The following is a 26,929-nucleotide window of genomic DNA, read 5'->3' as shown; positions in this document are numbered from 1 at the left end:
TCTTAATGTTACAAATAAGGAAAAATATCTTTAAAAAATCGTAATTCCCCAGGTAAAGTTATACCATAATTTTTTTTCAATTTTCTCATTTTTTCATGAGCATAGGAAAATATTTTGTTTAAAGTTCTAAAACAATATTTTCGTACATGAATAAAAAATTACTCTGAATATGGGCTAAATATTTTGCGTGGTGCAATACCTCACCAAGGCCCTCTTCGAGGTCAAGAATTTTTGAAATATCTCGGGCGGGCTGATCCACCATGCTAATGCTGCCATGCCCTTAACAAAGTTATTTCGTTAAAAATGGAAACCAAATGTGAAAGGTACATTCGGTATGGTATCTGGTGGAGGCGACCGACAGCTGAGGTCATTTGCGCCATGAGGGAAGGATAGGTAAGGAAGGGTGGACGGAAACCCGGCGTCGGCATTAGCCTGCTCTTAACGAAAGGCGCCAAGGGGACCACGGCTTAACGTCCCATCCGACGGACGGAGTGTTGCGCTTGAAATGTCCTCCACAAAGCATTTAAGCAGGGATCGGGCTGTCTCTGAAAATTCTCTGCCGCTGCCGGGATTTGAACCCGGGCCTGCCAAGTGGGAAGACAACACTCTAGCCACCACACCAACCCGATCCCCGAAAGGTACATTTTTAGTATGAATTTGGGTCCAAAGTGTGCTTTTTATAGTATGCGTAGAAGTGAGTCACCTGCAATGGCGAAGACCATGAGGTATGTGTGCACGAGGATGACCCATCCCATGCTGATCACTCGCAGGCCGTGAATGCAGTCCAGGTTCCTCTCGTCGTCCTTGCCTCCGTCCTCCGTCCCACACAGGATCTTCTTCCCATTTCGACGAATCGAGAAGCACAGGAGCAACCTCTGGACAGTGCCAGGCGAGGGCTCTGGTGGAACGGAAAAAAAGACGAATGACAAAGGCACAGAGTATACAGAGAGGACAAAAGCTATTATCTCCCTTTAAATTTTGTAATGCGGAATGCGCGCGTCCACCATGTTCTAAGCACGTCAAAAGACATTCGTCAAAAGTATTCAAACGCACCAGTCACTGATTCGCAACCATCACGTCCACGGCCGATTCCCTGAATTTAAAGTGAGGAACTCTGTGACAATGGGGACTTTCCTGTCGACCGGTGTTCTTTATAGGCCGTTTTACACGGGGCAAGGAATTGCGCAGGTTTGAGCTGCATTAATTTCTAAAATGGCGTGGAATTGCGCGAATGCATGAACGAAATTAGAACAGGGGCTATTTTGCCGTCTCGCATCCACGCATTCTCGCATGCTTTCTATCAATTCACCGCTTTACACGACGCAATTTTGATTGTGCCTTCGCACGTACGTCAGATTGCGCAATTCCGTGTACCGTATAAAACGGCCTTATTGCTGGCAGATTAAACGCGTTAAACTCAATCTAAAATATCCTGTATGATATGTGACGCGATGCGGTGGAAATTAAGAATATTAAGTAGATAAGACATGGCTAAAATTTTGCAGAATTTATTTTCGCATTCTGCGTTTCGTAGTTACAACAACATTCTGTACGTTGCAACAGCGACACACGTCGTGCGAAAATAATTCAGTGGAAATATTGCAGTGTTTTATTGGAATAATATTAAGCTATCATGTTGAAATTTCCAGGTTGACTCAAGTACACCCTTTTCAACATTTTCCTGTGTCTCAAGTGTTAAAAAAATGCACCTGAGAAAAAAATGAAACGGCAAAAGGAGAGATTTATCAAATTTTAGCCACAGGAAAATTTTGTCTACCTTATAATAATCGGAAAATTTCAAGATGGTAGCATAAGTTTTACGTTGCCAAATATACCAGTCGATTTGAGATAATGTGTTGCCCCCTTACAATAAAAGTAGTCAACATTTCAAAGCGATAGTGCTTAGATACCTTAAGTTACGCAGAAATTACCACCATAAATTTGTCATCTGAAGAGTGTAGCTCAGTTGCTCCGTGCTTGTGTTGTTTAATTGAAAATTTCAATTATTTCCACAGGATTAGTAATGCAATTGTTGATGCTATTTTATTGTATTACGACATTTCCTGGCACAAATATTGCCTTGAAAAAAATTTATTTGCCATAAGTGTCAAGTGGCCAGTCAATGCTCTCTTGTTTTTAATTCAATTCTAAAATTAACAACAAATGAGGGAATATTCAAGTCGCACTCAATAAAGTCAATAAAAGTCAATAAAACAATAGCTTCACTATTTTCTAATTATTGAAATTTTAATTGCTTCAGATTTCTATAGATGAAAATGTTGACAGATTTTTTTTGTCTGGTGTGCATGAATTTGCGGTTCATGCGTCTGACTTTATCGAGCTGGAATTAATAATAATTTCGACATTCATGTGAGTTTTACCTTTTACTCTCTCTTTCAGTGATATCGCAGCGTGATTCTGGTTCATAACCTAAGTGACTATCATATATCTCTTATGTGCCCTGTAGTGAAAAGGATTATGTTGAAAAGGATTACATCACATACGTTGGACGATAGTTATACATCACCATTTTAAGGTCTGTTAATTTCAATGTAATCTTGCCACCGAATTCCGTAATAGAACGCAGCTGAGTTCGTCGATGACCGCGGCTGGCTCGTCTCTACGAACTTCCCTTCATATCCGGTGTCGTAAGGTCTTGATGCGTGAGAATTAGTGATTCTGAGAATATTTCATCTTCACCCTTTTAAAGAGAAAACTTCAGCAGGCCCTTGTGGGATGGCGTTAAATAGAGGCTTCCGCAATAGACAGAGAAGTCTTCACGGTGTACCTCGTTTGGAAGATGTCCAAGTGACTGATGCATTCGTCTACGCAAATACCCGCACCACGCACGTATTTGTAATAAAATTGTGAATTTTTTAGGGATATGTCAGCTCCGTAGAGTATAGGAGTCTAATAATATGAAATTTTTTGCAATATAACTTGGGGCAGTCGTGGCACTGACAGATAAAAGTGCAAAAGTTAAGGATGACGGTAGACCGTATTTTTTTATCTTTCGTCTTGTAAATTACTGATACAAAAAATGTCATACTCTATTCACCGCTTGTTACATACAATAATGATGTTCGAAATGTCGATCATATAGGTAATGTAGGAGCTCTTAGTAGAGAAGAAGGAAAGATAAATCTTTCGAAAACTATTTAAGAGTGTGAAAAGAGTCGTGAGTGATTATGTTAGTGCGAAAAGATTTGGTGATTGGAGAATGTAGTGGAGAACTGCGTGGAACTAATCTCCCAATTGCTGACTGCTGATGATGTTGAAAAAATTTCATTTGGAAAATGTGGAAATACTAGTAATTCTTATCACATTGATAATAATTTAATTATAGATGGACTGGGTAAATAAAATAATATTTACTGTTTTCATATGAAACACTTCAGGATTTATTGTTACATCGCTGTTCTTCTACAAGCCCTTAACTCTAAAATGTGCTCCAGGAACGCTTTCGGAGAGGAAAAAATATCGAGGCCAGTCGATGCTCTCTTATATATCTTTATGTACGCAGCAATACGACGTCATCGAACTTCTGCAGTAGAGATGTTAAAAGAAAGCATCGATATGATTGAATTTCATCTTTTTTCTTTGAAATTGTTCTTTTGCAACGTACCTGAAACCATCTAATTGCCTCGGTATTTTCAGAGTTTGTTGAGTACAACTTGTTCAAAATTAAACATCTCTCAGATATAAATATTTTTCTCGGTAATTTCTCACCCATGCATACATATTTTTTTCTCTGATAAAATACTGAGGTAAAATTTCAATAGCTGAGATATGGATGAATGTTGAAACGGTTCTTCTCGATACCCCCTGACCGTTTCATTATATTAGCGGTAGATTGAGAAGGTTCCAGTCCGTTCCGTAGAAGCTTGATTTATGTTGACATTTATGTCACATTTTATGTGGTTTTCATAATTGTGTGCAGCCCAGCGATGAGGTGAGCGCGTTCGATTTATTCTCAATATACAGGGTGGAGAAAAATCGTGTCAACAAATTGTAACCCTGGATAGCTGATACCTGAAGGAAATCGTGTTTAGCGCGCACCATTTTTAAACTAAAGAAACTTTTCTCTGTTGCCGGTTGCTTTGGTCAGCTCATGACTTAGAACCATGGGCGTACCCAGCGAGGGGCGGGAGATGGGGGGGGCAGTGGCCCCCCCTCCCTAGAGGCAAAGATTGCAAAAGTCTTTAAGCAAAATCAGTACTGAATTGAAACGTAACTATTCAACAAATTTTCTTTAAACCCACGATTATAAGATATGTAACTAAAATAAAACTATTTTTGCAAGGAAATAATCATATAAAGCAATGTAATAATTTTCTTAAAATGTTGGTTTCATTCACCTCTTCCATGCTAAAATGTAACAACTTAGCTTACCCCCCCCCCCCCCTTAGTTATGATCCTGTGTAGGCCCTTGCTTAGAATGCTTTGCCTCCTGGATATCACGGTGTATATAAGCCATCCGGTAATTGGGCAAACTCGCGGCCAATCAGAGAGCTTGCCTCTAAGTTTCTACAATTTAAAAATGAGCCATTTTCCACCTCAACATCATTGGTAATTTTGGTTCCTGATGGCATCAGCTACCCCGGGTTAAAATTTCTCGACACAATTTTCTTCAATCCTCCATACTGTATTTATATATTTTAATTTTTGCAATAGAAACTGTGGCAGTCATGGGACTGACAGATATATACATTAGAATCGTGAGGATTGGCATTGTAAAGTTAAGAAATTAATAGATGGCGAATATAAATTTCGATTTACAGCCATAATTATTGCTTATTTCCGCGTGAAATTCGGATCGCTCTGCCCGTCAGCGACGCGAGCGGCGACTTTTGCAAACCCATTTGAATTTGGGTAATAATGGATCCGAAGGCTAACTGAAGAATCTTCTATTGTATTATTCGTGATATCAGCATACGTTTTAAAGTAGTTATACGTTAGGGAAAAATATGGCTTAAGCGATAGTGATATGTAATGAAATTTTGCGTGGAAGTCGAAGTGACCCACTGAACAACATACTTCCTGAAACCGTCTCAATAACTTATTTCCTGAAATTTTTTACTTCATTTCATTGGAAATCAAGCCATTTGGCTTATACCACATAGCTCGTTTACTCTATATCTTACAAATAACGCGACTTTAGCTTTCACTCAGTAGGTTTTCGCAGGTTTTTCACGCCCCCCTTCTTGCGTGGGCGTTTTCCTGCAGTGGGTTTTTTCGCTGAAGGATACTGCACCCTTATCCTCATGTTTTTCCCCACACATAGAAATCTTTTTTCCACAAAATTTTCACATACAGTTGTTCATATTTTTGGCATTTCATAAATATCGTATATTGTATATCCTTTGTATTGTAAACGTTTGTCTATTATTTTTTAATATGTAAAATTTTAGGTTTTCCCGGCGTATAGATTGAAGAAAAATTTCTCGGGATCCCCACCGGGTGTGGTATTGGGTTATTTCTCCCAACGTTTCAATGGCTAAGTCTGCCATCGTCTTCAGGGGTTCACTTGTAGAAGAAGATGGCAGACTCAGCCATTGAAACGTTGGGAGAATTAACCCAATACCACACCCGGTGGGAATCCCGAGAAATTTTTCTCCAATTTTTTAATATGTTTGCATTGACGCTATTGAGGCGTTAGGTGGAAGAGGGGACTTCTTAGTCTCAACCTCGCCCGAATAAAGGCATTTTATTATTATTATTATTATTATCTTATGCCTGAATTACGCTATAATTTTTTCACGCACTAGTCCAGCGATAATTTCCTCTAAGCCTACCAGTGACTGGGAAAATAATCGTCTCCAGCCATCCTTTTAAGGATAAAAAAATAATGCACCAGTTCTTGATATGTGATACAATTCGATAATCTGTCAACCTTTCTATTATTTTCGATGTCGTAATGTCCGAGGTTGCGTGGGAACTCGATATTTCTGCAGTTCCTTCTCTTCCTCGTTTGTAATGGACGCACCTCGTTGTTGATGGAGTTTCGAAAATCAGATTGAAAAAAAAAATTTCACGTCAAATCTCGCCGAAATTATCTCCCTCATCGCACTCCGTGATGAATCTCGCGTTTTGTTTGAGCAATTGGGCAACGCGCGTTTCCGTGGCGAGACGTTAACGTAACGAGTTGCACCCTCGCTGACCAGTTAGACCGGTTCTCCATAATTATGGTTCAAAGCCATACGCGCGCCGAGGCATCGGGCGAGAGAAAAAAAACGGAGGGTAACGTATTGTATTTCCTGATGTGAAAGCTTACCGGAATTTTTGGTAGCAAAACCGCGGTTTTTATGTTGCCCGCACGTGACTTTGCGCGATACAGAAAACTGGATATTTGAGGGAGGAGTGGGAACTAGATATATACGTGGCCCGCGGGCCCTTTCGGCGATCATAATGTCGGCATTTTTTTTTCACTCTTCATTTCCTGTCGTGATCATCATCATCATTAGTTCCCTTTCCATGAAATGTTGCGTGGAAGTTGATGTGACCCACTAAACGATATACTTCCTGAAACCACCTCAATAATTTATTTTCCGGAATTATTTATTTAATTTCATTGGTAGTTAGGTAATCTGGTTTATATATCGTTCACTTAACCTACCTTAAGCTTGAATCACGCGACTATTTTTCACCTACAAGTCCAGTGATCATTTCCGCTATGATTTTCAATGACAGGGAAGAAGAAGGCTTGAGCCATCATTTTCTATATCACGCACCATTTTTAAACTACAGAAACTTTTTCTGTTGCCGTTTGCTTTGGTCAGCTCATGACATAATATCATGGGCGTACCCAGCCGGGGGCAGCGGCCCCCCCCCCCCTAAAAGCAAAAATTGCAAAAGTCTTAAAAGCAAAATCAATACTGAATTGAAACGAAAGTATTCAATAGATTTTCTTTAAGCCCACGAAAAATGATATGTGTTATTATAAGATATGTTAGAGGCGAACTTTATATAAAGTGTATTCATTATCATAAGGATCAGTGGCGTCGCCAAAATATGTGTTTGTTCACGTGTGGTGATAGACTGCTGCTGTATTTCACGCACCTGCTCAGTGATGGAAAACGTGACGCAATAAATGATGGGAATATATGATGGTGATCCCTAAAATTGCTGACATCCCTGAACTTTTACGTGAAAAATGATCGTGAGATTCAGGCTTTAACTATGCGATGGATTCGAAGCCTATACTCTGGGTGGGGCTCGAACCCTCGACCTCTCTGAGCTCATGACATGGCTGTACCGAGACTACCGCCGGAATTTTTGTCTCGAGTGTGTCCCACAACCTTGGACGTTTATAATAATACCATTTTTATTGTCGTGATCATCACCTTTAGTTTTGTTTTTATGAAATGTTGCGTGGATGTTTAAGTGATCCACTGAATGGCATACTTCCTGAAACCATCTCAATCATTTGTTTCCTGTGTTTTATTTTTTTTCAAAAGTGGAAGTTTTGTTGGTCGTTAGGCCCTTCGACTTTGATGTCGCTTAATTTACCTAAATCACCGTTACGAATGACTCTAAGAATTGTGCTTTGGCTGAGATTTGATCCAGCAACGTGCATGACAGAGCATTACCGAGACTATCGACGGAATTTTGTGGCGAATACCCTTACCAGATCAGTATTTAGAAGACTCCATTGCACGGTTAAAAAAATTCTTGATTCCACATGCGTGTAACTTGTATTTATAGTAATTTTAAAAGGACTTATTTCCTAGGTATCTTTTTGTGCTATTTAACTAAAGTTAGGTTTTTAAGTATTATTGTCTATTAGACATTTAAATATAAAATTTTAGAGCAGTGATGTTTTTAAAGCCTGCCGTGCCAACGGCTGTGAAATTCACATCAATTATGTGGGAAAATTTATCCTTCCCGGGAATGGAAACACGGACCTTGGCTTTATGAGCCACCGCGCGGACCACTACGTCATACAGGTTCCTTGATCCCAATTGCAATTTCGTCCTCGGATAAGTAAAGTTCCGCGGTTTGATTCCTGTTCCAGGGGAATATTTTCCTACGGCAAATAATGTACTCATTGTAAATCAAAGAAAGCAAAAACAAAGTACTGTTTCACATCTAATTTAATGCTCTCTACTAGTTTCAACGGGTTAGCGTCATTATCGAGACATGCTGTTTGTCTTGACAATGATGCTAAGCCGTTGACACTGCATTAGAACATCGTTTATCGGGAAATCTAAGTAACGGAATAATCTGAGCAACCGAAGGTTTTCCCAATTTTATCAAAATTTCTATTTTTTAAAGTCGCCCAAACTGTGGATAAAATCTAAGTGGTTTAATTGCCGTCTCAGAGTCTGGCTGCCTTTACACTGATCCCGCGAGAGTTAGTCTTCTAAATTGCCGTTTTCTTTGCCAAATATGTCATAATGTGACTTGGGATATCAAGATGTGGTGATTTCGCGCAACAGAGTTCACGGCATCAACGCACGATAACTATCCCTCGAACTTTCCGGACTTAATTAGGAGCGGAATGGGAGTGGGGTCAAGTTTACACCGTGCGTGCCACGCGAACACAGGCAACGTAGTACATTAATTATATAGATTTTTAAAAGATCTTACTAATTTTCCTTCTTTATGTGTTCAGAGGATGTATCTATAGATAGGGGTTGTAAAATATCTTTTTTCAAAGCAATTGAAGAAGTTTGTTTTAAGATGTTCGTGATCAACGTTCAATGACATTAACCTTGAGTTTAAAACTCCTTACAAACGGGCCACAGCTCATTTAATTACATACTAGCAGGCCACCTGGCTTAGCTCAGTATGCGGGGAACTTGAAATTCATAGTCACATGACAGGATTTTTGGGCAAACAACGAATTCCGTGTATATCGCATTGGATTAGCTCCACAACGTTGATCGTTATAGGAGTCCGTACGCGCGCAGACCGTAAACGTCGTTTGAAAGCATGTCCCAGAAAAACAATTTGCACCAAGAGGATTAATAGTTAAGTGTAGAATTCATTGAGCTAGGTTTTCCCTTCCAGCGTGTCAAGAGGTGTGCCTACCCGGCAGGATGTAAAAAAGCTGAATTTCTATGACGTTATGTAAGAAATGGGAAAGCGACGAATTGGGCACAACCTAAAGTAGACAACAGGCTTTGGGTTCATGAAATGCACTTATTTACAACCTTTGGTTGCTATCCGTGCAGCCGTATGGAAACGCATAGTAGACAGACAAACAGACATCCTCTTTTATATCTCATTGTCGGTAAATATTGTAGCAATTTTCAAATAGAGTTATATTCGTTGATCAATGGTTAGACACGATCAAAGGGCATAAGTGGAAAAGATGTTCAAATCGGCCTGAAATCGATTGTAACCATACTGTTACCACAATGCAGAGAATAAATAAATATTCTTTTCAACCAGTTTTTAGTCTTCTTCGAAGTCACGTGGCCTGCCAAGGACCAATTGAAGGTCAAACAGCTTTTTGCTAATTTCTTCGTGGTAAGTTAAGAAATCGAAGCAATTGACAAGGCTCTTATGTCAGAATTCAAGGGTGAAAAACGTCCATTAATCATCGATGAATCCTGTCATGTTAGATACTACAACTTATTATTCAGGTTTTGATAAAATTGATAATATTGAGTAAATTAATTGTAATTTACTCGGGTTGAATGGTGCGTTGAAATCATTTGGAATGATATACAAGTGAAACTTAGAACTTACCTTTTTTGGCCACGTGGTATTCCCTCATCTGCATGGCTTCTCCGTCATTGTTATTCTTCCCCACCTCTACGTCCTTCATCTTCATCTTCGCCATGCTGTATTCTTCACTAAGCCTCTTGCTGCGATGCTTGCTATACTGTTCGCATACTTCCGCCAATGCCATCAAGATGAACACAAAAATCGTGGCGCCGCTGAAAATAAACATTGAACTTTTTATTATCTAATTAATCCCTGTTATGACATGAAAATATTCATTTAATTGGGTGAACTAGAAAGGAATATCATTTGTCGCGTATCGAATTGAGTGGTTTAAAACTCGCGTTACCTTATGTGCGACTTTTGCACGTCTCAGTATTATCGAGAAAAATGAATTCCGCAAGGACCTAGAGGAACAAGGCTATTAGCAGGATAGATAAAAGTCGTATTTTAGGGTGGAGTTCTATCACTTTCCGCTGTACCTTAGTTGTATACAATACGTCTGAGCGGATATGCACCTTAAGTCTGACAATCGCAGACAAGTCTCTCTTTGATACTCATTATTAATATTTTATCATTTTTTTAAGCTGATCAAATAAAATTTACATATTATTGCCATTTCTTAAATTTTCCAAAATTACGAAGTGGGAGATCGGCCGGCTACAGTGGCGTAGCGAAGGGGGGGGGGGTCCGGCCCCCCCCCCCCCCTGAAATATAAAATCACACTTACTTTGCATCACAAAAGAAAACCAAATATTGAAAAATGAAAAGATTTCTTTCAAAAATAAAGTTTTTTCGATAGTGAAAAGTGTTAAAATTTTTCAAAAGTTAACAAAATTCCTGGCTAGGCCACTGGCCGGCTTCCCTCCTCCCTAATCCATCGTGGGCTCCAGGCCCTCAAGTGAGCATGTTAAGGTATTGGATAGAAGGAAGGCAAAGAATTAATGTAGAATGAAAAATAAGCCAAATAAATGAAAAAAACGAACTCTACGACCCCTGAGTTCTCTTTTGCCCACATTTTACAAATTGATAATAGCTTTCGTTTGGATCAGGCAAGTAATTAAAGTTTAAATCATGTATACCAAAGACACTCATTTAGCTATTAGGCAGTAAAGTTCGGTTACAGTTGAATAATACTTTTTCCGAGTTCTAGATTACCAAAGTTTCGGTGCTTCGCTCGAACTCGCTGAAAAACTGGTACTTTTTTATTGCAACTGTAATACACTGTATACGCTTCAACGCAAAAAATATTGATATAATTAGTTGTTTGTATCCGTTTGCGTCTTTAGTCATTCGTATACGTAGTCGAGGACACACAATTTCTGCTCCGATAGAAGTCTCCATGTCTTTCTCTAATCTTCTAACAGTCTACCTGTCTACCAGTAGTGGTAGATGTTACATCTATTTAAAGTCACTTTCAGATATTTCAGCTGCTGTGAATCTTACCTAATTACTTAATTAAGCCTACTAATTTTCCCATCGTGCCTTAAGCAACTACATTTCAAAGAAATGACTTCTCAATGCAAATAAAAAATTGTTCTGGCAATGAGCTCGTCAGTCCTCCTAATAAATGTAACATGTCGTCAACTGCATTGAAATGCTTAACCAATCGAATCTGTAAATCGACTGTCTGTTTCTCTCAGAAGAAAGTTTTCTTTGGTATTCCGTGGGATATTTTGATAGGAAAATACGGATGGCGTTGTCGTTTTGGTAAGTATGCGAAGTAGAATTCAAGGAATTGCTTCTATGGCGCTCATGATGTAATCTAATGCAGCATTTATTACGCGGAGTTGGGGACGTCACGAGATACGCTCAGGTTTGAAGGTTATCTGATAATTAGTCACGTAATTCGACGACAAAAAAATGGAGAAGGCTTGCCTAGTTAGAATTTCCTTAGGAATGCCAAAGGATAAATACCCACTGTAAAGGAAAACTTTTTTTTCCGCTGAGCAATAGTGGCGGCACAAATTGGGTTGAGATACTCATCCCGAATGCGAATTATCTGGACTATTCTTGTGAAAGGTCTAAACATTTTTTGTAACCTTTGTTGTGTGTTTGTTTTCAACATGTAACAAATTCATTAGTTACCCCTTAATTAAATTTAAAGTAATGTAAACTATCTGTACATGGAAATTATGTTTTTTTTCTTATTTTTTTAATATTTTATGAAGGTTTTATTGGACACTTGAATTTTATTTGTGTAGCCCTGACGATGGAACTTATTTACATCCGAAATTTTGAATAGTAACTAAGAACATTAACTTCATTCGAGTAACTATATTTGCTAACCGGAATTTCTTGTATATATTTTTTTTCATTCGTAAAATTAATTGAAATATATTTTCATAATCACTCTCTAACCCATTAATAGCTGGCTGGCTGCATACTACCTGACATTAATATCCATTGCTAAGTTCGAAAGTAAAGAATAAATTTTAAGAGCACAATCAGAAAAAACTAAGCATCATTATGTAGCCAAAACTCGTGCTGTGAACGCAAAAAAACGCACAAATTTAACGAACTATTTATAACGAACGAGAAGAACTGAAACTCGCCGGTAGGTCATTGGCGTCCGCGCACTTCTCGGAAGTACTTGAACGATCGAGATTTGTGGGAACTGAGTGCCCGATCATGTGATGTAATACATCCTCGACCTCAACCTCGAGAGTTTCTCGTAACAAATAAAAAAGAGAGGTTTTTTTCCCGTTCAGGTTGAAGGAGCGCGGGTCTGAGCCTGAGCGGTGCTGAATGTGGAATATATGGTAGAAATGCGGAAAATGAAGCGAATGCAGGTCAGCTTGGGAATTGAACGTGCCGCTGGCTTTCTCCCCAGGCCGAATTCTGGTTTTCTCGTGTATAACGCAGCGCAACTCATCAAGAATATGCGATTCCTAATACAGCACGGCTGGGAAAGCTACACCTGATACGCTGTTTCACACTGTCTCTCTATTATTATGCGAACCGGTTTTTGGATTTGTCAACCAAAGATGCCTCGAAATTAATGAAGTTTCATCCCCGCCGATGAATGTTACTTCCTGCGGGGAATCTCATTATTTCGTGCCATGTTATTCAGCGTGAGAAATTTCCGGTACGTTTTCGTCATATCTCATTTCTGGTTTCAGGGAAGACTTTAGTTGTGCTTCCGAAGAATAATGGAAATCTTAAATTGGGAGCACTTGGAAGAATATGAAGAAAAATTGAGCTGCCAAAAGGCTTCCAGTGAATATTATCGAAGAGCAAAATTATCCGACAGGCAATTCAAGTCGGATACCAAATCTCCGTAATCTGTGTATGAATTAAGTTTAATGTTTTGTTACTGCCTACATTTTATTGGAAAAATTTAATTACGCGTTTTAGGTCTGTTTGAGAATTGGTACAATAGATAGTATATATAGAGTATAAAATCGATGTATCGAAACGCGTAGTTAATTTTCGCATCAGAAAAAGTGGACAGTCCGAAAAAAGTTATGTTTATCACATCTCATCTAGTACATTGAACTCATATGAAATATGCATTTCGGTGAAATTGAGCAACTATAATAATTTGTAAGCAAGGATAATTTGCTTTCCATCCGACTAAAGCTAGGTTTTTATTTCCTGCAATAATATCCATTTGGGCTATTCCTACCTTGGGAAATTTCCGCTCGATAGAAGTGACGATTAAATGGCTGCTATACTGAAATCGATTTAATTTTCGGCTATATCTTTTATTTTCCATGTTTCATTTACGATGCTTTCGTGTTTTCTGCACATTCTTGCGTCTCAGTTTTCCGTGGCTGCTTCTAATGAAACTCAGTAACGATGAAATGTATTGCATACTCCCCAGGCAACAGGAGACGTCAAACTCAAAACAATCACCTTGATACGGCCCTGGGTGCAAAATAAATGTCTAAATTTCTGTTTTATTAACAATTGATACCCATAATGGCTGATGCGCTGTATTTAAGTTCTTTTTTATGATTTAAATATATGACAGTTCCCATGTACTGCCTATTATGAGTTAGCGTAGAGGTTATGTCCGCAATAAATGAAGAGCTTAATAGCTTGGAATTGGTCGGACCATAAATATAGTATAAAGTAATATAAAATCTATGGGTATTACTTTGTAAGGAAATAGGCTGAAAAATTGTGAAAATGTTCATGCTTTTTGTTCGTTATGGGCTAGTATCTCTTGCCGTGGTCATGTGTTTCAAAATGAAGAAATGAGAGAAATTATTCTGTATATACAGTTGGTCATCATCTGTCATAAATCCTAGGATTACTAGCAGTTTGACGCAGCTCTCCACTCTGCTCCCTATCAGCTGACTTTTTCTTACTAGTGTAATTGTTCTCTGTTACATTCTTTATAACCTGTTCTCTAGAGTCCATTCTGGGCTTTCCTTGGCCTTTCTTTCCATCCGCTTGACCTTCCACGACTTTCTTCTCAAGGCCGTCATACTTCATAATGTGGCCGACTAGGCTGTCCCGTCTTCTCCTTAGGGTTTCTTGGAGAAACTTCTTTTCTCCCACTCTTCCTAGCACTTCGTCGTTACTTTTTTGGTCGATCCATATTATCTTCATATAGTCTTGATGCCACCACATTTCGAATGTTTCTACTCTTGACTTCTCTGCTGCTGTCAACGTCCATGCCGCGATATCATAAATCATTCTCGGCATACATTTTTCATATCATGCGTAGTAAGCAATAAAACATTGATACCTACTCGTTACAGCAGAGAATACAAGCATATATGTAAGGAAACAATGCATCTGAGCCTACAAATGAAGCATGTTTCCTTACATATATGCTTGTATTCTCTGCTGTAATGAGTAGTTATCAACGTTTTATTGCTTACTACGCATGATATGAAAATGTATGCCGAGAATATAAGTTTGAATAAAATAGAAACAAATATCCTTCAAATTACAATTAGTTAAAATATTTGATGCAAATTAATAAGCTTTGGGAATATTTTCGTTATCCATCCATTATTTGATTAATTTATGCGTAATTCATTATTTGATTAATAACTGAATGTATACTAATGGGCTATGTTGATAATTTTTATTGATTTCGTTAAAATTTCATATATTCTTTTCCTTACTTAAAATACACTTACATAAAATTTAAACAAGTAATACACCACACGAAAGGACAGATCAAGCGAAAGCAGTGTGCTCTAAAAAAAAAAAAACTTATGCACATTTTATCTAATTTTAAGCCAACAGCTTTTCCTAGCTACGATCATTTTGCTCATTCCGGTCATTTTTTTAAACTTCTTTTGCGACGGATTATTCATAATATAAATATACGTTTATTGCCGATATTAGCGATATTTTCATCTCACTGATTTTTTATTTCATCTGAACTGTATAATACTTTAGGATGAGCATAATATGAAAGATTACTGACGAAGTTGACCTAAGAAGTACCTACTAATTATATCGAAGGGAGTTTGATCTTTCTGTTTTATTTCAATCAGCTGTAACTGACAGCCTATACTCCTATCAGTTACGTCTACTTCATTGCAACGTTATAAGTCGTCAGTATGCCTTGTGTTCTGGGAGGGTGGGCTTCATACCATATCCCCATAGCTTTCATTCCAAGCCTCTATGCACTCCACCCATGCTATTTGATATTCTGGATACCAGATCTTTCTGGGAAACCACTTGTGCCTCAGGGAAAGCTACTAAACCTGCATCCACCGCTACGACTGAATACCCCTCAACGATTGACGTAGATCTAGGTGAGCTCTACATTCTCCTATGAAAGCGACCTTTGCTATTTCAAATGAATTTTCTAATGCGCATATGGCTCCAAGCAAATGGTGTAACCATGGAGAAAGTTTTATTTGCCATATGCGACGACAAGTCAGACAATAGTGTCATCGTTCCTCAGGTGAAATAAACATGCGAAAAAAATATTGCCTGAAAATTCGGTTGCATCACCAGTTTGAAAAATTTATCTCACTATTTTCTCAAACGCAATTTTTTTCAATTTTAAGTACGGAAAAATGTTGACAAGAGCCTATCAACTCTCTATACCCTGAACATTTCAAAATGACAATTTAAGTTTTAAACCAGAATAACATCGCCAAAAAAGACTCAAATAGGACATTAAATTTTTTTTATGTTTGCTAGCGTTCATGTTCACATTGTTCAATCTCTCTCCGGACATAAAACAGATATTTCACTAATAAAACCGATTTAAGGTAATATTTACTTCCCCACATGATCATATATTTTCAAAAACACTAAGGAATTCTAGGTTTATTTTAAAAAGAAAAAATAGCAATATTAACAATAATAATAATAATAAAAATAATAATAACAATGTAGTCAATCAAATAATGAACTTCACCTATTTCATTTGTTGATAAAATAATGAATTCTTCTGCGAAATGGAGCCAGATTGCTTTTTAATTGTAATAAAAAATATTATTGATTCGTTTTTATTCCTCCAGGCGAGCTTTAAATTCTTCTATTGAAGGGAGCTTTGTATTTAAAGGCTGAATTGTCTAGTGCGTATGACTCCAAGCAAATGGCGTAACCATGGGGAAAGTTTAGGTTGCTATGCGAGGCACCAAGGCAGACAATTCCGTAATCATCTCCGCGATTTAATAACCATGCCTTAAATGCCTCTAGCCGAATGATATATGTTTATCCACCTTCTGCCCGCCTCAAAGCCGCCTTGATGGGCATATGGCGGAAGGTGTTAGGATACTAGCCGGTAAACTACGAGAAATATTTCGATCTAATTTTCATTAAAGTCCAGTCTACTAAGCTAAAAATTAAGTTCAGCGCATTAGTTTCATTTTTTATTTATTTATAAAGTAACTGCAATAAAAAGGAGTGCAGTGATTTTTTCCGCATGGCTGAATAAATGAAGTTCATAATTCTTTCATTGTATTTTTTTCAAAGCTTTGTATTTGTTATTTTTTTGCCCTGCATTTAGCTAAAAATTCTCCCATCTTTCTCTGAAATTTAACCAGAGCATATTTCCACGAAAAACAGGGATAATTATTACAAATAATGATCATGACTATGATTGGGAGTTGACAAGTGAGTTTGTATTCACTGTGAGTTGGAAATTTAATTAAATAAGAATAAGTAGTCGTGTTTGTCTTAAATTTATGGATTTTATAGTGGATATAAAGAACTTTCAAATTAGCAATAATGAAAGTAAATTAGAATAAAATTGAAGGAGTTATCGTTAAAAAATAGATTTATATTTTATATTTGAAAAGAAAAAATAAGCAGTTAAAGCAGCAACAAATCTTTTTTAATAGTATTCTACCGATTAAGGTAGGTTTCCATGGAGTACTGAAGAACAAACTCCTATCTACTCGTATAGAAACTAGGTCCCTGTGACGTCACGTGGAGTGGAATTGCATGGGCGCCAATCTGGCCTTTGTCAAATGAGGTTAAAATTGACCATCGCCATTCGTCTAAACTGGGATTTCTAAAACCAAATAATTTGTGTATTATGAGTACACTAATGGTGGGTAATGAATCGCAATCAATGCATTTCGTTTTCTTTGATGAAGGAAACTACCCTATTGTAATAATATGAGGGGCGGCGGTTATGATACTTACGCGATGATGAATGTTTTGGGGTCCTTGGACCATTCGTAGTCTCCGGGGACAGGCCGCACTCGTAACACTTTGACCGATCGTCCCCTGTGGACCGGCGAACCCTTTGGTACGGCCAGGGTGACGCCATCTCGGTCCGCGGCAGACAGGGCCATGAGACTCGAGACGGCTGAAGTGCTACAGGAGCGAGGCATACAAACCCCTAAGCGAAGTGGACGGGCCTGGATGCGATGAAAAAACAAACACTAAATAGTCAATTGAAGCAACGGCGCAGCGAGGGGGGGGGGTTTAGGGGATTAACCCCCACTCCCCAGAGCTTATAGAAATTTATAAGTTTAATCCATTTTACTTAATTGCATTCATATAACTAACAGAATAGTGTAAGGATTAATAAAATATCCCTCAGAAAGCCGTAAAGCTCGACATTTTGAACCATTTATCTTAAAATTCCGTAATTTATTGATCTCGCACCTACGGCTTATCCTGGTGGGTATCCTGTTTCCAAAAATTTTATCTTGTTTAGGATACAAGTTTTGGAAATGGAGGTGAATGTAGGGAGAGGAACACGTCGAAATTAATGATATTTCATATATCCTCAGTATGCATTAATCAGTCCCATTATCAGTGCATGGGATTAACTTAATGAATTGAATGCATCAGTGGCGCAGCGAGGGGGGGTTTTGGGGGATGAAACCCCCCCCCCCCCCCCAGAGCTCAGAAATTTTTGAAAGTTTAATCCATTTCACTTAATTGGATTAATATTACTTACGGAATAGTGTAAATGTTAATAAAATATCCCTCAGAAAGCCGTAAAACTCACCATTTTGAGCTAATTATCACAAAACTCCGCAATATATTAATCTCGCACCTACTGCTTATCCTGGTGGGTATACCATATCCTCACACACCCCGGTATTAGTTGCACCTACCCCCCCCCCCCCCCCACCCCCCCAAGCCTTAATTCCTAGCTGCGCCCCTGAACTGAAGTGGCAGCTACGGTACGAAATTCAACGTCTGTAGCACGGAAAATATACATTTCTATCCCGTTCTTGTTTTGAGAAACTTGACATTGGGATAAAACATTTAATATAGTTAACTGAAGAGGTAGCTACGTTATTGAATTCAATGTCCGTAGTTCGGAAATATATATTTTTCTATTCCACTTTTGTTTTTAAGTATTTGACTGCCCAAGGTTAAGCCCATGAATCCCAAGCTGATAGCTGACTGACAAACTGTCCCAAGGTTATGTCAAAGGATAATGAGAGAAATTTTTGCCACTTGTATGGAAGCGATAATCCAAGACTCTGCCTTTAATGGGTCGCATTCCTCAATTTTGAAAATATTTAATTGATATAGAAAGTCCGAACACTCTCCTGGGATTCAGCATCCTCATGTTTTCTCTTAGCTTTTAGCGAGGAGCCTCGTTGGAAGTAATCCAACAATCTCATCGTAAAAGCAGTCAGATGGCCTAATATGTAAATTCTAGAGCATTTTTTCCGACGAAGTTAGCCGTATCTTACAAACGCCAACATACTGCGGTAAATCACATAATGAAAATAAAGTAAGAGAGATAAACTGTAGAACAGATAGTGTTAGGATGTCGTTTTTCGGCTATCCATAAGAGACTATTATGGTAACGTAAGGACTTAGAATAGGTTAGTTGCCCTGTAATGTATCCTACAAACTTATGCATTCCATGATGCATGTTTCTGAATTTTCCCAGTATTTCTAAAGGCCGTTTTACACAGTACACGGAATTACAATCTGACGTACGTGCGAAGGCGCAATCAAAATTGCGTCGTGTAAAGCGGCGAATTGCTAGAACACATTCGAGATGGCGTGGATGCGAGACGGCAAAAGAGCCCCTGCTCTAATGTCGTTCATGCATTCGCGCAATTCCACGCCATTTTAGAAATAAATGCAGCTCTAACCTACGCAATTCCGTGCCCCGTGTAAAACGGTCTTAACAGCATGTTCTATCTTCATAGGCAGATATGCCTTCATGAGAAGGTGACAACTTTTGCCTTTGCATGAATGTGGAAGTATAATTTTTTATAATGCGTAACATTTTCATGTCCGTGTGGTGTGTATGTAGGACTCCTATTTCTTGCTGAATGCTGGTGATTGATCACCCCTTGCCAGACACCTTAGAGGTGGCTCGCAGGGTATTATGTAGATGACTTCGGACTTTCTTCATAATGGCGATAATTTGCTATCTTAATGAGCAATTATCGTCTAATCTAATTACTTGTTGGGGGATGGAATGCGTGGCTGTAGATTTTTGCGACTTAATTGCTGGATTATAATTGGGCAACCCGCGAACCTCGAAGTCATAAAAATGAAAATTTCGCCCAAACCAGGAGCCTACCGCCGCCCCGGAAATACCCGTCAGGTGATCCGTGAATCAAGGTGAACATTTCGCGTCTTTTCTTTCAACTTTCTCCGACACACCGTACCGACTCTGAAGGTAGAAAAAACACGTTAGTGAATTTTTTCTTTTTTTATTTAACACCCTCAATTAATTTTTTAAAGAAAAAAATCGCAGTGTAGACATAAGTGAGTGCGGAGTTCCCCGATATAACAAAAAAAAAACATTGCATCTATTTTAAAGAACATCTCGTTGGCCACCTCAATTGGTGTGTGACTCCAGCCGTTAGCAATAAAATGAAGAAAATAGGAGGTGCGCCAACCGAGTTACGCATATCATTCACCTGAGCCCTTTATTGTTGGGAGAAAAAACGAATTCCTATACCTAAATATCAGCAAAGTGTCTCAAAGTGTCAAAGTGTCTTTATCGTTGCTGTCGGACCGTGAAACAGTGAGATCCTAATATGTTGCTTTCCATGTCACCCTGAAATATATCAATTCTTAAATACTAAAAAAAATGCTAGCACATAGCCTCCGTTTTTATATCGACGTATAGGGGAAGGTTGCCTAAATCGCGCCAATTTTGGAAAAAAACGAATTAACTCAAAAATAAGTGACGCAAAATAAGTATTTAATGCTGCTTACTATGAAGAGAAGTGTCTGCTTCTCTCACAATTTTTGGGGACTGTTAATTCCAAGCTAAACACGTGTATAAAAATTCAATTTCAAACCTCTGCAAACGGTGCGATATAGGCAACCAGTTTCCTACATCGCACCACTGGAGACCAAAATTAGGAAATGATGTTTCAACGACAATGAGAGGCAGAGACGCACGTTATTTAAGGTTAATTTTTAGATCCATCAACAGAGCAAACATTTGCATGAAAATACCCGTAACATAAGGAACGAAAAGAGTTAAATAAGTCTTATCTTTCACATTATTAAAAGATGTAGTTTTTGCTTGATAACAAATCTGCAATAAATGAAAAAAAATTGATGAGTCTTTTGTAGAAGTATTTATGCTTTAGAATAGTCTTTTCACGGCCACTTTTTAGAGACTTTTTACATTGCACAGGCGTAGAGAGACGTGGTGCAATTCGGGAGCGACCGCTATTTTATGTGGAATCATTTCCACTGCCTAAACACGTGATCCTACCACGCTGTTCATGGCACTAAATGAAAAACAATAGACTTCAAAAATATGACATGTAGCTAAAACTATGTAAATACAACCTGTTTGACTTGCCACTACACTAATGGCCACAATCGAAGTGTGGTGTGCTTGGTGATGCAGGAAGTTCCAAATGCAGCCATTATATTGCTTATATATCTAATACGTTGGTTTCTAGGGTGGTAGTGCGATTTAGGAAGCGGTTCGATTAAGGAAACTCTCCCCTAGTATAGTATAACCCACTAAGGACGAATTAATTAGCTTTGACCTGTACTCGAACATTGTTACCCATTTTTTCGAGAGCTTTTCCCTGCACAGACAAAATATTTCCCAAATACTAAGAGAACAGGGGCTTCAATAAGGGGGGGCGAATCATAGGCTTGAGAAAATAAGTACTGTTGGCTGAGTTAGCTTGGGGAATCATGTGCGAGCGGATGGCCGAGTCATACAGGATTACTCCCTCATATTTAAGCTTATTTCATATGTTTAATTATAAAATATCGTCGGGTATTATGTGGGAGGACCCCTACCCCAAAATGAGGATCTACATAATGATGAAAAAGTCGATTTCGATTAAAATAATAGTGAAAGATCGAAGAAATCGAGATTGAGCCATGGTATTCGAGTTTCGATCCAAGCTCGATTTTTTAACTTCGATCCTGAAAATTTCGTTTTATCCCAGCACCATCAATACGAGCCAATGACAACCACATCCGTCCCATGGGAAAAGCTTTTCCCGAAGACCGGTAAAACTGGAAAAGCACGCTCTCGATCATCAAGAAAGCATCTCAATCAGTTGAACTTCCTTAAAAATTTTAGTCAATTGAAATAGTTCCAAACGGTGATCCCAAAAATTTTCAGTGCGTGCAATGTGATTTTTTCTAATAATACTTAAAGCATATACCTATACATATCATATAGATTTTTAATACCACGCAAATATATATTTCGAGTGTTTTTAGAATGAATAATTAACATGTTTTTGTACAAACGGTGTTCCTTCCTAAGAACCGTCGATTTTTTCGATAAATTGATCTTCTGGTTCAAATTTCGATTTTTGTCGAAAATTCGAGATTTTCATTTCGATTAAAAATCCAACTCGAAAAATCGATTTCCAACCAACTTTTTTTCATCCTTAGATCTACGCAGGCTATTTTCACAAAATATACCGCTGTGAACTTGCCATGACGGGTGGGCTCCCCTTATGAAATCCACGTCAGGACCCCCACCCATGCGAGAGCCCTGGGTCAATCCCAGAACTTAAATAATGCATTTGTGCCGACAGTCCCGTGCTTCCAAGTTCCTTGTGAGCATAGGTGGATCTAAAAGGGGGGAAAACGGGGGCACGTACCCCCTCGAGACCCTTAAAAAATATGCAAGGTTTTTAATACGGTCCCATTATCATTGCGTTCGTTTTGTATTACGAGGTATCCTTGTGCCCTCCCCCCAGAAAAAATCCTGGATCCGCCCCTTCTTGTGAGTGATTGGTTTTTAAATTCAAGATACGGTTTGAATAGTTCTTAGCCACAGGAAATTTTTTGAGAATTTGTTTCGTGATTAAAGACTTGTTGTTGTTAGCTTTTATGGTAAACAAGAATAAATTTCGGGCATGTTTCCTTGCACACCAGAATAACTTCATAAACCGTGGCTTCGAATTGCAAATTGAACCTTTTAGTTTAGATAGTTAAATAGCGATCTCATGAATGTTTTTTTTTTCACTTTTTAAAGGGAGGTTTTTACTTTTTGGAGACCTTTGACCACTTCACTGTGGGGGTCCTTGGATAACCACCTCCTCTCCGAAAAATACGCCATATTTTTCCTCATTTCTATAAACATCTCTGGTTGTCGCTCCTTCTAACATTTTACGGGCATCTGAATGTCCTCTTATCTTTTGCCTTTAAATAGTATCTTGCTGACATTACTCAATGCTAATCAAATTTTTAGATTCTACTGGGATGGGTTTCGAGAAATATCATAGCATATTTTACTTTCGCACATTTTTAAGTGTTTTTTACTGAAAATGCTAAGGAGTTTTTGGTGGTTTATTTAAAACCTGGGATTTAAAAATATGTGCCATCTTCGGCTCATCTATCTGCAAATGACATGTTTTGAAACTCGCTCGTTAAAAGTATTTGTAATTTATAATTTCCAGTACGGAGACATTTCACATCACTGACCCTTATGTAGGAAGTGTATTTTAAATGTACTTCATTATTCAATTAGATGGAGTACACTGCTAGATACATATGTATTGTCAAAGTACACCTTCTTTTACGCTATTACGGAGGATAATGAATTAATCCCAAAGAATTTTTCGGCGAGTTCTATTCATTCTGTTGGAAGGGGGGCTTTGTATAGGAGGGACCAACTTTCCTGAGAGTCAAGTGGAAAAATAAGAAAAGGCACTACCAAAGCGGCACTAGAAGATCCTAGAATGGGCCGAAAAATTACTTTTTCGGAATTAAATTTGTATGATGCGGGAAAGTGGTGTATTTTATCAGTATATGTATCAATTCTTATATACTAAAAAAAATGCTAGCACATAGCCTCCGTTTTTATTTCGACGTGTAGGGGAAGGTTGCCTAAATCGCGCCAATTTAGGAAAAAAAAGAATTAGCTCAAAAATAAGTGACGCAATAAGTTTTTAATGCTGCTTACTACGAGAAGAAATGTCTACTTCTCTCACAATTTTTGGGGACAATTAACTCCAAGCTAAACACATGTATAAAATTCAATGTCAAACCTCTGCAAACGGTGCGATATAGTCAACCAGTTTCCTAAATCGCACCACTGGAGAACAAAATTAGGAAATGATGTTTCAACGACAATGAGAGTCAGTGACGCACGTTATTTAAGGTTAATTTTTAGATCCATCAACAGAGCAAACATTTGCATGAAAATACCCGGAACATAAGGAACGAAAAGAGTTGAATAAGCCATATCTTTCACATTAATAAAAGTTGTAGTTTTTTGCTCGATAACAAATCTGCAAGAAATGAAAAAAATTGACAAGTCATATGGTAAAAAATAGACAATATGTATGGTATCAGCGTCTTAGTTCCGAATTATTTTCAAAATAGGGTAATATTAATATAGGGTTATACTCTGTCTCCCGCAGTGGCGCAGCGAGGGGATGTTGGGGGATAAAACTCCCCTCAGAACCCAGAGAAATTTTTTATCTTAAAATTTAATTCATTTTACTTAATAGGATACATATTACTTGTAGAATAGTGTAAGGATTAATAAAATATCCCTCATAAAGCCGTAAAACTCACCATTATGAAACATTTATGCTAAAAATTTTCTGGGCGGTGGGAACCGGCACCTCCCGTATTCCATACCCCCCAGTAACAGTTGCTCCAAAGCTCCCCCTTAGCCTTAATTCCTAGCTGCGCACCTGGCCTCCCGGTCCCTAAAGTTAAAAGTTTTGCGAGCATTCGAGTTGTCTTTGGAAACAAACACCTTCATAGAAAAAAAATCATTAAAACTTAATCAATTTTGACATGATGAGTATAACGTTCAATATTATATTTACGAAGTTTATGCAAAGAAATTTATGGTGTTGTGATCCGTGAGAATGACCAACAAATTACTGTCTTAGGCATTCCGCATAACAACCCATTATGTCTGGTATCACTTCACATTTTTCATTTCCTTCGCCGAATTTGCGGTAAATCAACTACTTTTTTTTTAAATTCTTCGTGAAAACTTTCGCGGATACCTAGCCGTCATGTTAGTTAAAAAAAACTTTCTGAGCTATGTCGCCGCGTCAATTTTCGGGATCGCCCCAATGTTTCTCGACCGATGCTGGTCGCTTTTTCGAGGTCAAAGGTCTCCAAAAGGCAAAGTTCTCCCTTACAAAAGTGAAAGAAAGCATTCGTGATATCGCTTTCTAACTTTTTAAAACTAAACAGCGAAACACTCTTGAATCTCTCGGATTCCCTTGAAAAAACGACCAGCATCGGTCGGGAAACAGGGCCACCAGAAAATTGACGTGGCGACATAGCCCATAAAGTTTTTTTCACTAGCAATACTTTTACAAATAAAATTGTGTTCTTTCTGTGTGGATATTTCTGATCTGTACCCCAGTGGTGTAGCCAGGGGGGGGTCCGGACCCCCCCGAAATATAAAAAACAAAATTATTTTCCTGCATACAAGATAACAAAGTATTGAAAAATCATGAATTTACGAAATACTTCATTAACAAATGAAGTTTTTTCGATTATGAAAAGTGTTAAAATTAGTTTAAAACCCTCTACTTACAATTAGTACCCTGTTTTAAAAAAATTTCCCCCCTGGTATTGGGCACCCCCCGAACGAAATCCCTGGCTAAGCCACTGCTGTACCCTCTCCGAGAGAAAACGGATCGTGGTCGCGTTACCTTCGGCGATAACTCGGCCGGTAGCTCCACCTCCACCGTGACGACGAAGAACCGCAACCGGTAGGGCGGCACCTTCCCGTCCAATGGCAGGTCGGAGGTCACAGCGGCGGATCGCTGCGGGTCGTTCTCCCGCTTGGCCACGCTCTTGGCAAACGGATCAGCGGGCGTCACCCTCCCGGAGGTCTCGGCTGTGCCCTCGCCTTCCACTGGCGACCCAGCCTCCAGCCTGCTCCTCTCAGCAGCCATCGCGGCTTTGTCCAGCCCCTGGCACTGCGTCGTTGACCCCAACCAATAATCGTTGCCGAAAAGGAACTGCGATGAGTACCTTCCGCTAGAATCGTACACTGGCAATGGAAGAGAAAATGGAAATATGAGGAAGACTGAATGGTATGGCAAGGATCGTGGAAGCTTAGCGTATAGAGCTCTTGGCTGCTGTCTAGGGGTGTAGAGTTCGATTCCTAAGCAGCCCTCAGATACCCTTTAGCAGTATCCTCGAAGAACGAAGTGGCATGTGGCTTGTTCGAGGTGAGCTTTACCCTCAGCTATCCAAACCAACACTCGGGTTGAAACAATGAGTGTGTGTGAGTGAATGGAAATGGCGTTAGAAGTTCGGTCATTACATTCCACATGACAGTATTACTTCTATTTAAGGTTGTATTTCATGGGAGGAGACTAATTAATTATGCCAATCAACCCTCTTTTACAAATTTTATTTATGAAATCTGTTCAGCAAGAGGGTCAGTACAGTTCAAATAGTGAACTTAAGGAAGAATCTTAGTTTTCGGCCGGGGGAGGGGAGTTTGGTGGCTTCAGCCCACCCCGTAATTTGTTTACGGGGAAGTTGAAAATAAACAAATAAAATAAATATTTCAACTTCACGAAACATTATAAGCCTAACCCACAGTGAGACGTAGTAAAATATTACATAGAAAATAACCTATCTTTTCATCTGTAAGTGAGATTCAGAAGATGTCAAGGTGGATATGATGAATATCTTCGGTGCACCGTCTCTTTTCTCATCCTATACGTCCATTTGATATTTGGCACTCATTAACAGCACCAATTCTCAAAAGCAATATCAAATACGTCGATTAAAAGCTTATGCAATACTCGTCTAAAAATTACTGGGTCGGAAGCTTTCAGTGCCCCTTTGGTGGGTGATAAACTTAAGTGGGCACTGAGTATGATATACACGGTGAATGATGGTCATTCGCAAGATCATTCGAGTGATCTTTCGAATGAAAGTTCACCGCGTAAAGCGACCTTAAGAAGACGTCCCGCGGAGGCAATGAAATATCGCGTCGCCGTTCACGCCCAAATTCTGTCCCTCCCTCCCGCCTCTGACTCACCAATCGCTCTCCTTCCGCTTTCGGGCGCCAGGTTCGTTTAATGGATTTCCTCTTCGGTGAAAGTCGCGGCATTGATTAATTAATTTAGTCCCAGCCAGATGAGCGCATATTTCTGTCATCCACGGTTTCAAATTGGGAAATAGACACATTTCGTAAGCAAACTGGCTGAAAATACGCAGTGCCTTTGCGGTTTTTTGCTTAGATATATTAATACCCTGTGTATATTATGTTTTAATTTCGTTTCAAATTGAAAAGAGGATATCCTAAACTGAGGACATTTATAAATCTTTCCGAGCAAATAAAATAATTCTTAAGTTCAAAGTATACCGGGACTAGCCGCGGTGATAACTTACTTATTCTTAAATGGTTAATTTTTATTGTTGTTTTCAATAGAAAGTTAATGGTAAAGAAGAAGCA

The 26,929-nt window shown here is 38.7% G+C and overlaps 1 protein-coding gene across 1 annotated transcript in view; it reads right to left on the bottom strand.

The window, feature by feature from the left end:
* The window catches only part of LOC124165452 (nose resistant to fluoxetine protein 6-like), an 86,304-nt gene that overhangs the window by 22,384 nt on the left and 36,991 nt on the right, over positions 1 to 26,929 (bottom strand). Inside the window, exons 3-6 of the mRNA XM_046542880.1 lie at positions 25,164 to 25,507; positions 17,248 to 17,465; positions 9,697 to 9,887; positions 704 to 898 (exon numbers count right to left, since the gene is read on the bottom strand). Of these exons, the coding sequence (XP_046398836.1) occupies positions 704 to 898; positions 9,697 to 9,887; positions 17,248 to 17,465; positions 25,164 to 25,507 (948 nt within the window). The remainder of the gene's footprint in view (positions 1 to 703; positions 899 to 9,696; positions 9,888 to 17,247; positions 17,466 to 25,163; positions 25,508 to 26,929) is intronic.

Source organism: Ischnura elegans, chromosome 9 (genome assembly GCF_921293095.1).
Source record: "Ischnura elegans chromosome 9, ioIscEleg1.1, whole genome shotgun sequence".
In the NCBI taxonomy this organism is placed as follows: Eukaryota; Metazoa; Arthropoda; class Insecta; order Odonata; family Coenagrionidae; genus Ischnura; species Ischnura elegans.
This window is presented reverse-complemented; position numbering and strand designations above follow the sequence as displayed.